At 48.3% G+C, this 12,414-nt stretch overlaps 1 protein-coding gene across 1 annotated transcript; it reads right to left on the reverse strand.

Moving 5' to 3' along the window:
• Positions 1 to 717: 717 nt before the first annotated feature.
• On the reverse strand, positions 718 to 11,362 carry OTUD3 (OTU deubiquitinase 3). Its single transcript, XM_058818833.1, has 8 exons — positions 11,169 to 11,362; positions 9,873 to 10,021; positions 8,784 to 8,896; positions 5,011 to 5,133; positions 2,714 to 2,833; positions 2,056 to 2,152; positions 1,634 to 1,815; positions 718 to 1,319 (listed from the first exon to the last, which is right to left on the reverse strand). The coding sequence occupies exons 1-8, from the start codon at positions 11,360 to 11,362 to the stop codon at positions 1,146 to 1,148; spliced, it is 1,152 nt and encodes a 383-aa protein (XP_058674816.1). The 3' UTR covers positions 718 to 1,145.
• Positions 11,363 to 12,414: the final 1,052 nt, after the last annotated feature.

Genomic DNA, 12,414 nt, shown 5'->3' on the forward strand with positions numbered 1-12,414 from the left:
CCTTTCACCTAAAATCCAAATTCTCAGTCCTACAGTGGAAAACATCACAGGAGTCAAGCTGTGCATCCTATTTGGTGACCTCACTAAAATGGAATTTAGGAAGAAAAAAAAAAACTACCCCGGAAAAAAAGCTTGATTTATGAAGTGAAACAGGCAGGTTTTCCTGGGATCAATGCTGCTTGGGAGCTTCTTCCCAGGACTCTTGGTTGTTTGGCTATACTAACTTCATTTGGAGACTGACACCTCCTGACTTAGACTAAAGCCCTGGAGTAGCCCAAAAGCTCTGGAACAGGGCAAAGGGGACAAGATTCCAGGTGTCCAAGTAACACCACTCATCAGAAACTTGAAGCCTGTTCCTGTCACATTTTACCTGATCAGAAGAATCAGCTCTGCATTCTCATGAGTCAACTGGGATTATTGTTTTGGGGGTTTTTTTTCCCTCCTACAGGTCTCATCATAAAGGAGCTGATACCAAACCTCAGCAAGCATGGATGCAGCAATCTCCACCTCCCTCCATGAATTCATCACTTCTGAACCTGCTCAGTGCACTGCCAGCAGTTCCAGTGAGATTAAAACTTGTCACTGTATTCCTGCATGGCAAACAAAACAGGAATGTCATGTTTGAGACAGCAGTGCTGGCTGACACACTTTGCTTTGGAAAGGATTCTGGGACTCTGTTTTCTTACTTTATTTGAATTTAAATAGAAAAAGATCCACTAGAGATATTCCTGAGTTGAGATTTGTTAAGAGATTGTCTGACACCCTGACAGCGAGGTAAAATAAAGCTCCTCCAGGCATAACCAAATAAAAGAAAAAAACCAAAACAAAATAAAATCAGGCACATCAAGAGATGTCAAAATAAATCTGACACCGTTGTGTGAAGAAAAGGTCCTGACCTTCATGTAACTCCAAGATTACAGACCCAAGTCTCTACTTCCTGTTAAGTTTAAACAGCTCTTCTCACCACAGATTGATGCAGAATCAATGAGCATTTGTCCTCCCCACAAGCAAAGGAAGAGGAAGCTCTCTTGTGTTTGGAAATCCCAGCAGAGATGGATTTCAAGATAAACACGGGTGCCTGGAAATTCTCCTGGGGGAATTTTGTCTTCATCAGTTTTATTTGCTTTTCTCATCAGAGCACTGAGTCATATGTTCAGGGCAGCCATGGCCTTGACCAGGGTGACATGGCTGGCTGGCTCTGTCTCTGTGCTGGTGTCTGCACTGTCCCTCTTGGTGCCCAGGACCTTCTGCCTGTGCCTCTCCTCCTGCCGCTTCTTCTTCTCCAGCCGCTGCTGCTCCTTCCTTTGCCTCTTGGCCCCCTGCAGGGGAAGGATGAAAACACAAAGTTCAAACCACACGTGCTCTGCTCAGCCAGGGAAAAGTAATAAAGGAGACAAGCAGATAGCAAGGCAGCTGCCAGAGGACATTCCTGACTATTTATCAGGACTTTATTCTGAGCTGCATGTCACCAGGAAATGTTTGTGGCAGAGCACCCACAGCTGCAGCAGTGACAAACTGCAGCAAGCAGGAGCTCTTTTAAACTGAAAGGAGAAGAGAGCTGCTGGGTAAGCAGTGCTAAGGCATCCCACAACCACTGAAGGGTGCTCACATTGCTGCCAAACCCCTCACACACCTTTGGGTTCCTGCTGGCTCGGGTCTCTTCCCTGGATCCACCTTGTCCCTTGTTGTTCTCTGCTTCACCTTGATGCAAGCTCTGATTTCCAAAGATTCTTGAACCTGTTCCATTCTCTTCCCACAGTGTCCTGCTGCAGGGTTTCTGCTCCCTGCCTGAGGGCTCCTGCTGCTCCTCAGCACCTGCCAACACCAGAGGTTTCCTCAGACATGCTCTACCCAGGAGCTGTTGCACTGTCAGCCAATTCTTTTCCCCAGAAATCCTGGGGTTTATTGGAAGCTGGATTGAAGCTGCCCTCACTAACAACCTTCCTGAGCACAGGAGGCTGAAATGGCAGCACACAAACCCCACCCCTCCTGCTCCTGTCCCCAACACCAACATCATGGTCACCCAAAGCCCCAGGGGACAAACTGTGCACTCACCTATTCCTTCCACTTCCTTCATCTGCAAGATGACAAATATTGCAGACTCCACGTTGTAGTCCTCCACCTCAAGAATGTGGCTCACTAAATCCATGTCCTGTCCACAAGAGGGGAAGGAGAACACTGAAGAAGTTCAAATCTGTGACCCACACACACTTAACAACACCTGCACCACTGAGAGGGGGCTGCTGCTTTTATGATCATTCAGTTGGTCTGTGCTTCATTTCTGAAAGGGTGAGGGGGAAAACCTTAAATTCCTGAAGCTATCAGGAAAGAGGAATATGCTGGTTTCAGTGTAAGCTTCCCTCTTGGCCCTTTCTGTTCTGTGCATCTGCACAGTGCCAATAGCCAAAAGTCACAGATTATCCAATTATCTGGGATCTTCAATACCCCCAAAGGATTTCAGAACTTACAGGATTTGTTTCCAAGTGAATTTTTAGGAGAGCCTCAAAACAAACTTTCTAAAATTATCAGGCATCCACAAAAAAGCTGGCATTTCACCTGCATTAAAGGGCTGACTCTAGGATGAGATGCACCCTGACTGATGGCCATGGTACTCAAGTTTGTACAAGATGAGAGTTTTTTAGAACTTTTCCCAGGACTACGTCCATGTATCAAGGTTTGAACATTAAGCCCAGAAAGGTTCCTTGATACTTACTGAACACCCAGTTGCACTGCACACTTTTTGTACAGCATCTTCCACCTCAGTCTCAGCTTCAGAGTTGCCCTTCTGTGGCTTCACTTCCTCTGCCTTATTGGAATCGTTCTTGCAAAGCATCTGAAGAAGAGCAAAGCACAGCAGATCACACACCCAGCAGATCACACAAGCATGCAATCCAACAAAGTCTGACATCCTAACAACAGTAATTATCAAGGCACACTTTTCTTGGGAACATCCGTGTCAAGCCCTCTTGGAAACTGTAACTTCCACCATGGCTGAGAGCTTCCCACATCTCCTGCACTGCTGAACAAACTCCAGTGCACTACAACAACATGAATCACAATAAATGAGCTTTTAAACTGAGTATTTTTAATACAATACTGAGACATACTTTAAAGAATTTAGGGATTTTAGAGGAGCTGAGGTTTAAGTTAGAGATAAGCTTTATTTGAGTTAATTAAAATAAATGGGTAGGCCTTGATGAAGTTAAGAGTTAGTAGTTAACTAAGAATTGATTGCTTGTCAGCACAATGTTTGGTTAGCTGGGTTTATAATGAAGAATATAGAAACTGATAAATAGCTTTTAGGAACAAAGACAATTGTGGCCTCCTCTGTTCTGAAACCAACTGAAGACAGGGAGCAGTTCTACCAAGGGCTCATTTGTCATATTTGCATTGAAAAGGCAGAAAGGTCAGAACGAGGAACACTTCACTTACTTCCTCATTTTGGGACCCCTCCCCATGAAAGGGACCACCAACTCATTTTGAGGAACAAACTAGGCATGCTTAATGGCTTTTGAACTAATTACCATGGGAAGTGGGGAATGGGATGTACCAAAGTTATGAATATGCATTTGTATTTTGGATATTCAATACTTGTATAGATAAAAAGACTCTGTAATCACCTGTAAATCACAGGGTGTATTTGGGAGCTATCCCACAATAAACACACACTTCCTAACTTTAAACTGTTAGAGAGTCTTTGTCCATCACAGCTGGATATCAGTACTAGATCGATATCCATATTTTTAATAAATCAATACCACACCTCAGCTGTGTGCAGAGAACCTCAAGCACAGCACAATTACTCCTCAGCATCAAAAAAGGAGATACGAGGAAGACAACTACATCCAGCTGTTGCATTTCCAGCTCTTTCCTCCCTCCCCTCTGTTTTTCCATTTGAGGTTCATGATTACACCTTTTAGATGAGGCTGCTTCCAGACAGCCCACATCAGAGCATCAGCTTTGAATTCATTTCCAGCCCAGAGGCTGAATCCTTCACAGCCCCTCCGAGAGAGCCAGCAGCATGAGCCACACCCTCAGGGCTTTGCTCTCCCAGCATAACACAACCCAGCTCCTCCCTCCCTCCCAAATGTGAGATGCAAAGTTGTGTTTCGTGTCAGGTACAAACAGGCGACGTGTGTACTTGCGAATGTGAAATGTGTGGACACTGACAATGGGATAGTTGTGAATTCTAATAATAACTGAAGAGAATAAAGCATAGAAAAAGGCCTTTGAACCTATCTTTTGTTTGCAATTAACCCTGGTTGATTTAGGAGCATTGGAATTAAGGTGTTAAAGATGCTGCTTTTTGCTTGCATTTAATCCATAAAGAGCTCTGCAATAATAACCTTTTGAAGTATAATTTTAGAATATTTCTTGTATCCTTGAAACTATAGCTTTGGAATATATATAAAGGAAATATGCTTATCTCATGCCGTATTGAAGCAGAGAAAAACAGCTTGAGAAAGGAAGATGAACATCACCTCAAGGGTTTATGGTTTCGACCAAAGGGAAGCTGGACATCGCTGTTATGAGATTTAGAGTCTCTGCAATTAAAAGGTGGACCCACATCAGGGGAGCTGGACCCCACCAGATGGGATTGGTCTTCCTTCTTTCCAAAACTAGACCATCACCATCTGGGGATACTCCTTTGAGATACATCCTGAGAAATTAAAATCACAATAGTGTATAGAATTGTGATGTAATAATTTGGAATAAAAATTGCTGATGAGTAAAAGACTGGAAATAGAAACTGCTGAAAAAAGCTGATAAGTACCCCTATAAATACCTGTAACCATCAATTATCGGTGTGCAGTTGAAGGGAAAAACTTCCCCCACTGTACCCAGCGCTGTATTGCTCATACTTTACCACATTAAACAATAAATTGCTTGCTGCTTGAATATTGGCCTAGTCAAGCTTCTTATTCATAACACAAACGAGGATGGAAATGAAGAGGCAGCACTGCCCAGCGCTGTGTGCCACCCCAGCTGGCCCATCCCACCAGAACCCACCTCCATCTGAAGGTGTGCCGGCGCCTCCGAGTCGTCGCTGAGCCTGCGGACGCTGTCGTAGTGCTCGCCGTGCCTGTAGGCGATGTGCAGCTCCCTGGCGCCGCTCCTGTCCGTGCCCCGGATCTCAACAAAAGAAACAAACTGCAAATGAGCATCTGCAATCGGCTCCAGCACCTGATTTCTCAGAGTATTCGTTTTTTGCAGCGATGGGAAGAAGGTAAGTATGTGGCTGCTGAGCATTTGAAACAGGAAGAGAAGAAGTATGAAAGCCAGATGCAAAATATTGGGCAGTTACATCAGAACAAACAAAATGTGGAATGAAAATATTTTTGTGGAAAGCTCAGAACTATTTCCTGAACTTTCCACTGGAGCTATCTGTTATCTGATCATCTTCCCAGAACCAGCTTCAGCAAGAGGTCCCAAGGAATGTACCAAGTCATTTTACTCTCAAACACGAATGGACCATGTCATTTTACTCTCAAACACGAATGGACCATGTCATTTTACTCTCAAACACGAATGGACCATGTCATTTTACTCTCAAACACGAATGGACCATGTCATTTTACTCTCAAACACGAATGGACCGTGTCATTTTACTCTCAAACACGAATGGACCATGTCATTTTACTCTCAAACACGAATGGACCATGTCATTTTACTCTCACACACGAATGGACCATGTCATTTTACTCTCAAACACGAATGGACCATGTCATTTTACTCTCAAACACGAGGGAAGAGAGGCCATTCAAGTGACAGCAACAGTGGAAACAGAGTAAATTTTGATTTGCAGCTGGGACAAGATGCTGTTTTAACAGCATTCCAAGCAGCTGTGTATTGTTTTTAAAAGAAAGCAAATCCATGAAAATGTATTAACTCCATTCAGGAACACTGTTAACAACCAAATGTTGCTTTGCTTTGTCAGCACCAAGTTACAGAAATTTCCACAGAAAATTCCTGCTCTGAGTATTATCTGTACTGATGTGAGATAGTTCCTACCCTGATTATCAGTGTCTTGAACTATTAGATAAGAGCTACACAGCATTCCAGCTCCTGCCAGGAATGCAGAAAGTCCCACTGCACTTGCAGACCAGCTTGGCCTGACCTGCCAGCCCAAGTTCACCCAAAGCTCTCCAGACGTCAGCAAGCAAAGGACCAGAACTCCTTGCTTAGGGCTCCAGAGTTTCCCAACCCTTTTACGTCTGTGAACTGCCTTATCTCAGCTCCCAGACCACACACCAAGGCACCTTTCAGCCCTGCCTGCAGTCTGTGCTGCACTAATGACATCAGGTTTTCCAACAAATAATTCTCCATTCATCTATTTTGTATTTTACACTTGCTCACCTTCAGGTTCCAACTCAACACTTGGTTACATTTAACTCCAGCTTTTTATTCTATTAAATTATTCCACTGTAGAAAGTTGGTAAGATTTATTTTAAACATTTCTCCTCTGCCAGAGCTTGAATAGGTATCTAACAAATCCCAAAGCTCTTGAAAGATTTGAAAATGAGCCAATTTAGCTCTCATTAGGGAAGCCTCTTTCCACTCTGGAGTGGGCCCAGAGGAGGTCACCATATTGATTTAGAGGGATGGAGCAGCTCTCCTGTGAGGAAAGGCTGGGAGAATTGGGATTGTTCAGTTTGGAGAAGGCTCCAGGGTGACCTAAGTGTGACCTTCCAGTGCCTGAAGGAGCCAACAGGAAAGATGAGGAGAGACTGTGGGCAACGGCCTGGAGTGCCAGGACAAGGGGGAATGGCTCCCACTGCCAGAGGGCAGGGTTGGATGGGATACTGGGAAGGAATTCCACCCTATGAGGGTGCTGAGGACCTGGCACAGGGTGCCCAGAGCAGCTGTGGCTGCCCCTGGATCCCTGGCAGTGCCCAAGACCAGTGGGACAGTGGGAGGTGTCCCTGCCATGGCAAGGGTGGCACTGAATGAGCTTTAAGGTCCCTCCCAACCCAAACCAACCCAGGATTCTCTCATTCTATGAATACACTGAAACTGGTAAGTAAATTAGAGCTGCTGATTAAAAAATGAGAGAAAAAAAAGCCAGCCTGTTATCCAAAAAGCCAACAAATAACCTACAAATCTCAGCTAACTTGAGTACACAGTTGGACTCCATGATTTAAAAGGTCTTTTCCAACTTTAACAATTCTATAATTTACAGTCACTACAAAAAAGTTAAGGGGTGTTCAAAGACCAAAAAATTCCATGCAGAGATGTCCATCTGCAAAGAGCTTTTCATGATGGTACAACTACTCACAGTTCTCCTAACCCACACCATTCCCAAGGGCCTGAGACAACCCTTCACTAACAGCACTGCTCAGGCAGGACAGAACCTCATCACAAACTCTGTACTGACACCCTGACACGGTCACTGAGAGGAGATGAAAGAATCAAGGACATCAAAACTGCACTGAGGAACAACACATGAAAAGCACCCCTGTGACCTCCCCTGCAGGTACTTCACCCACCTGTCCCTCTGCCCATGGCTGCCCATAAATGAGAGTTTAAACTTGCTTGATTTCAGGAATCCACGTGAGGCTGTTTTAAATGCAGTTAAGAAGGCACTGACAGCTTTCATCTGGTTTTTTATCTTTATTGCCCTGTTTAATCTATACACTTCATTGGTTCTGTCAGTAAATAGAGGCCAGAAACAATCCTGGCTTGAATACAGGTTCTCACCTGCCATGGAAAACAACAACAAAGAGAAAACCAGGGACCTGATGGATTACTTGTTTCAGTGTCCCTGTCAGAGGAAACCACACCACACAGTTCTTTTCATGAGCTGACTAAACACCACTTTAACGTTTTAAAAATTATTTTAAAACCTTGTTTCTCTATCTGTCACAAACCTTGGCATTCCACATCCCACACAGAATTGATGGAGCTTCACTCCAACACAGTGAGTGAACACAACACCCTGCTATACCTTCATTTCCACCTTCCTGAGTCTTATTGCACAGGATTCCTTAAGCCTAGCTGAAACTCCAGGGGCTGTGCTGCCCTTCAGAAGGACTCACCAGGTTGGAGATGGGCAGGGAAGAACCACCTGAAGTTCAACAAGGGCAGTGCAGGTCCTGCCCCTGGGGAGGAACTGCCCCAAGTACCAGCACAGGCAGGGGTGACCTGCTGGAGCATCTCTGCAGGGAGGACCTGGGGGTCTCATGGTCACTGAGCTGTCCTGGAGCCAGCAGAGTGTCCTGGGGGCCCTGGGGTGCACTGGGAGGAGCACTGGCAGCAGGTCAGGGAGTGACCCTGCCCCTCTGCCCAGCCCTGGGGGGCACAGCTGAGTGCTGTGTCCAGCCCTGGGCTCCTGGGGCAGGGCCAGGGGAGGCTGCAGAGATGAGGAAGGGCCTGGAGCATCTCTCTGCCCAGGAGAGGCTGAGGAAGCTGGGCCTGGGAGACAGGACAAGATGATCCAGTGTGGTCTCCTCCAACCTGACCCATTCTGGGATTCCTGGCAGCAAACTCAGCTCAAATGCACTCTGAGCTTCAGGAGACAGAGCATGGCACTGAAGGTCACAGCTTAAAACCCAACACATTGCTCTGCCCCCACATACCCATCTCATGCACTCACTGTTTTCTTTCTTTCCCTCTCCTCCTAACCAAAATCTCAAGTGTTTCCCCTCTTCAAAGACCAAGCATAGCTCTGCACCATGCCCAGATCATTGCAGCTAATGCTCTTTTTTAATAAATCAGGAATTTTCCACAGTATTTATATCCCTCAGGTAAAAATTAGGCAAAAATGTAGAAGCTTTGTGTCTCACCTGCCACAGTGGAGTGTCGAGCTGATGAATAACCACATTCATTTGATTGTTCCTTGCAAAGGCCACAATAGCATCATTGCCAGCAAAAGTACCAGGCTTGGCCAAATTGGCAACTAAAGGAAAAAACATTCACAAGAGTTGGAACCTGATTTCTGATACTTCCAAAAGCAGTGGAGGGATAACAAGGGGTGAGATTTGAACATGAGCCCAAGAAATTCTGGAAGGGAAATCCCACCTGTGAAACAAGAACTTGGCTGCAACATGAGGGGAAGCATTTAGAGGACCACAGAAATCTCTAAAAAAGGCACTCCACCCTTAGACAAAGTAAGGCCTCAGAAGGAGGAGTGCCATGTACTGCATGACCAAACTACCTTTGTGCATCACCTCCATGGTTCCTGATACATCAAAAGCTGTATTTGTCTCTGGTTTGGATCCTCCCCTCGCTTCCCAGGAGGAAATACTGAGTGCCAAGGAGAAAGAAACCCAAAGAAATCAGCCACTCACCAAAACAGCCAAATACCCACCAATATTCAAGGAAAACTAGACAATTTTTCTTAAGTTCCTTTTGAAAACACCTAATTTTTACTCCTTGCCTTTTTGGTCTCTCTTTCCTTCTCCAAGTTTCTCCTAAATTTAAATAATGTCCAGGACAAATTCAATGAGGACTAACACAATTTTTACTCCTCGCCTTTTTAGTATCTCTTTCCTCCTCCAAGTTTCTCCTAAATTTAAATAATATCCAGGACAAATTCAATGAGGATTAACACAATTTTTACTCCTTGCCTTTTTAGTCTCTCCTTCCTTCTCCAAGTTTCTCCTAAATTTAAATAATGTCCAGGACAAATTCAATAGGGATTAACACAATTTTTACTCCTTGCCTTTTTAGTCTCTCCTTCCTTCTCCAAGTTTCTCCTAAATTTAAATAACATCCAGGACAAATTCAATGAGGATTCCCACAGCACCACAACAGCCCTAAACATAAAGCCCCTGTTTCTAAAAACTAGAGAGGAGCCCTAAGGTAGTTCTGGGAGGGGGAACAGCTTAGTAAGGAGCTGCAGGACACAAGGATGCCTCCCAGGGAGCCCATACCATGCTTGTCAAAGGGCACATCATCCTCCACGAAGGGCTCGAAGTCGGCGCGCTGCCGCACCATGAACTGCACGGTCTCCTGGCGGTGGCGCAGGTGGTTGCGGGAGTGCCCTTCCAGCTGATCCCCCAGCGCCCGGAACAAGCAGTTCCTGCGGGGATGGAATGAGGGGAGGGAGTGCCTGGGGCAGCAGAAGGAATACAGGGCACAGGGAAAGGGGCCGTGCTCATTCTGCCCCGTTTAGTGAGGCTGTGAATGCGGAGGAGCGCTCGCTCCCTGTGCTTTGAATTTCCTGCTCATTCCCTGTGCCCTGAATGATCGTGTCATGGGAAAACTGCTGGGCCCAACTGTCCCACACTGACACCAGACAAGGGACATAAAGCACCAAAGGACAAACAAATGCCCCACTGAGCAACTACTCAGCAGGAACGTTTTCTACCTTTTCACCTTCTAGAAAAAAAGGGGGTGAAAGTATTCTGTAAGAGCATTTATGGCCTGTGACCGCATTCACCGGGGTCTGAGGATGAGGATCTGACTCCATGTTTCAGAAGGCTTGACTTATTATTTTATGATATGTATTATATTAAAACTATACTAAAAGAATAGAAGAAAGGATTTCATCAGAAGGCTGGCTAAAAATAGAAAAAGAAGGAATGATAACAGAGAGTCCAAGCCAGCTGACTGTGATTGGCCATTAATTAGAAACAACCACACGAGACCAATCCCAGATGCACCTGTTGCATTCCACAGCAGCAGATAACCATTGTTTGCATTTTGTCCCTGAGGCCTCTCAGCTTCTCAGGAGGAAAAATCCTAAGGAAAGGCTTTTTCATAAAAGATGTCTGTGACAATGGCCCTTCCTGGGGCCATTGTTGGAACTGACCTGGGGGCTCAGTTCCGCTGGACACTGGTCCCTGGGCACCAGGGCTGGCACTGGCCGAGCCGTCATGCCCTGCAGAACCGCAGAGAACAGCAGAGATCCCTGAGGGGCACAGCGGGGAAATCCCCACCCCTGTGGAGCGCAGGGCTCACTTCAACCGGGAGGGAAAAACCCTCGGCCCCGGGGACACGGGCTCCCACTCCGGGAGCAATGAAAGCCCTCGGCCCCGGGGACACGGGCTCCCACCCCGGAAGCAATGAAAGCCCTCGGCCCTGGGCTCCCACCCCGGGAGCAATGAAAGCCCTCGGCCCCGGGGACACGGGCTCACATCGCCCTGGGAGGAGGAAGCCCTCAGCCTTCAGGGCTGGATGCCGGGAGAGTCCCCGGGGTGGCGGGGGACACCCGTCGCGGCGCTCACCCATCTCCCGGCACCTCCCGCAGCTTGAGGCCGAGGGCCCGGAGCTGCCTGGCGAGGCCGCCGCCGCCGCCGCCGTCGCCGTCGCCGCCCGCAGCGGGGCCCGGGGCCGCTCCGGCGGGGGCCTGCCGGGGCCGGCGGCCCTTCCTGTTGGCGGGGACGGCGGGCCGGGCCTTGCCCGCCTGCTTGCGGGACATCCCCGCCGCACCGGGCACCGGCCGCGCCACGTGACCAAAACCGGGCGCGGCTCACGTGACCGCGGCGCCGGGACTCAGTCACGTGAGCGCCGGGGAGCCTCGAGGAGGAGGAGGATGGGGAGGAAGGAGAGAGGGGACAGAGGGGTCCCGGGGAGAAACTGAGGCTGCGGATGGAAAAGCAGGAGCGGCCAAGGGAAGGATGGCGCAGCCAAGCGCCGGGAGCGGCGTGTGCGTGGGGAAGGGCTGGGGAGGCGCCACAGTCACCGATGTTGTACCAAAAGCTGCCGGATTCCCCCTAATTGGCCTCTGCTGCTAATTGCACTGCCCCCGTCCAAGAGCATTTCCCTGCTGCCCAGCACAGCTCCCGGCCCTGACCTCACGGGTGGGCGCTCTGCACCGGACACGCCACCGCGTCTGCTCGGCCCCAGATCACCGTTGTTCAACCCCAGTCCCAGTGCTCAGCCCCAGTCCCGCTGCTCAGCCCAGATCACCGCTGTTCAACCCCAGATCACCCCTGCTCAGCCCCAGATCACCCCTGCTCAGCCCCAAATCACCGCTGCTCAACCCCAATCACCGCTGCTCAACCCCAATCCCGCTGTTCAACCCAAATCACCGCTGCTCAACCCCAAATCACCGCTGCTCAACCCCAATCTCACTGCTCAGCCCCAATCCCGCTGCTCAACCCCAATCCCGCTGCTCAGCCCAAATCACTGCTGTTCAATCCCAGATCACCTCCGCTCAGCCCCAATCCCGCTGCTCAGCCCCAATCCCGCTGTTCAATCCCAAATCACCGCTGCTCAGCCCCAGTCCCGCTGTTCAATCCCAAATCACCGCTGCTCAGCCCCAGTCCCGCTGCTCAGCCCCAGAAATGCACCCCCAGCAAACAGGGAGCTGAGCAGAAGGAGTACCCGCGAGGTGGCACCAGGAGAGCAGGGCTGACAGCAGCGGCAGGGCAGGAGCCGAGCCGAGACAGCGATGATGAATTAAATGTGATAAGTGTAATAAAACTGAGGCTCCGCGCCTTGCTTCCTCTAGCACTGAGGCAGACGCCT

The sequence above is a fragment of the Ammospiza caudacuta genome, chromosome 22 (genome assembly GCF_027887145.1).
Source record: "Ammospiza caudacuta isolate bAmmCau1 chromosome 22, bAmmCau1.pri, whole genome shotgun sequence".
Classification (NCBI taxonomy): domain Eukaryota; kingdom Metazoa; phylum Chordata; class Aves; order Passeriformes; family Passerellidae; genus Ammospiza; species Ammospiza caudacuta.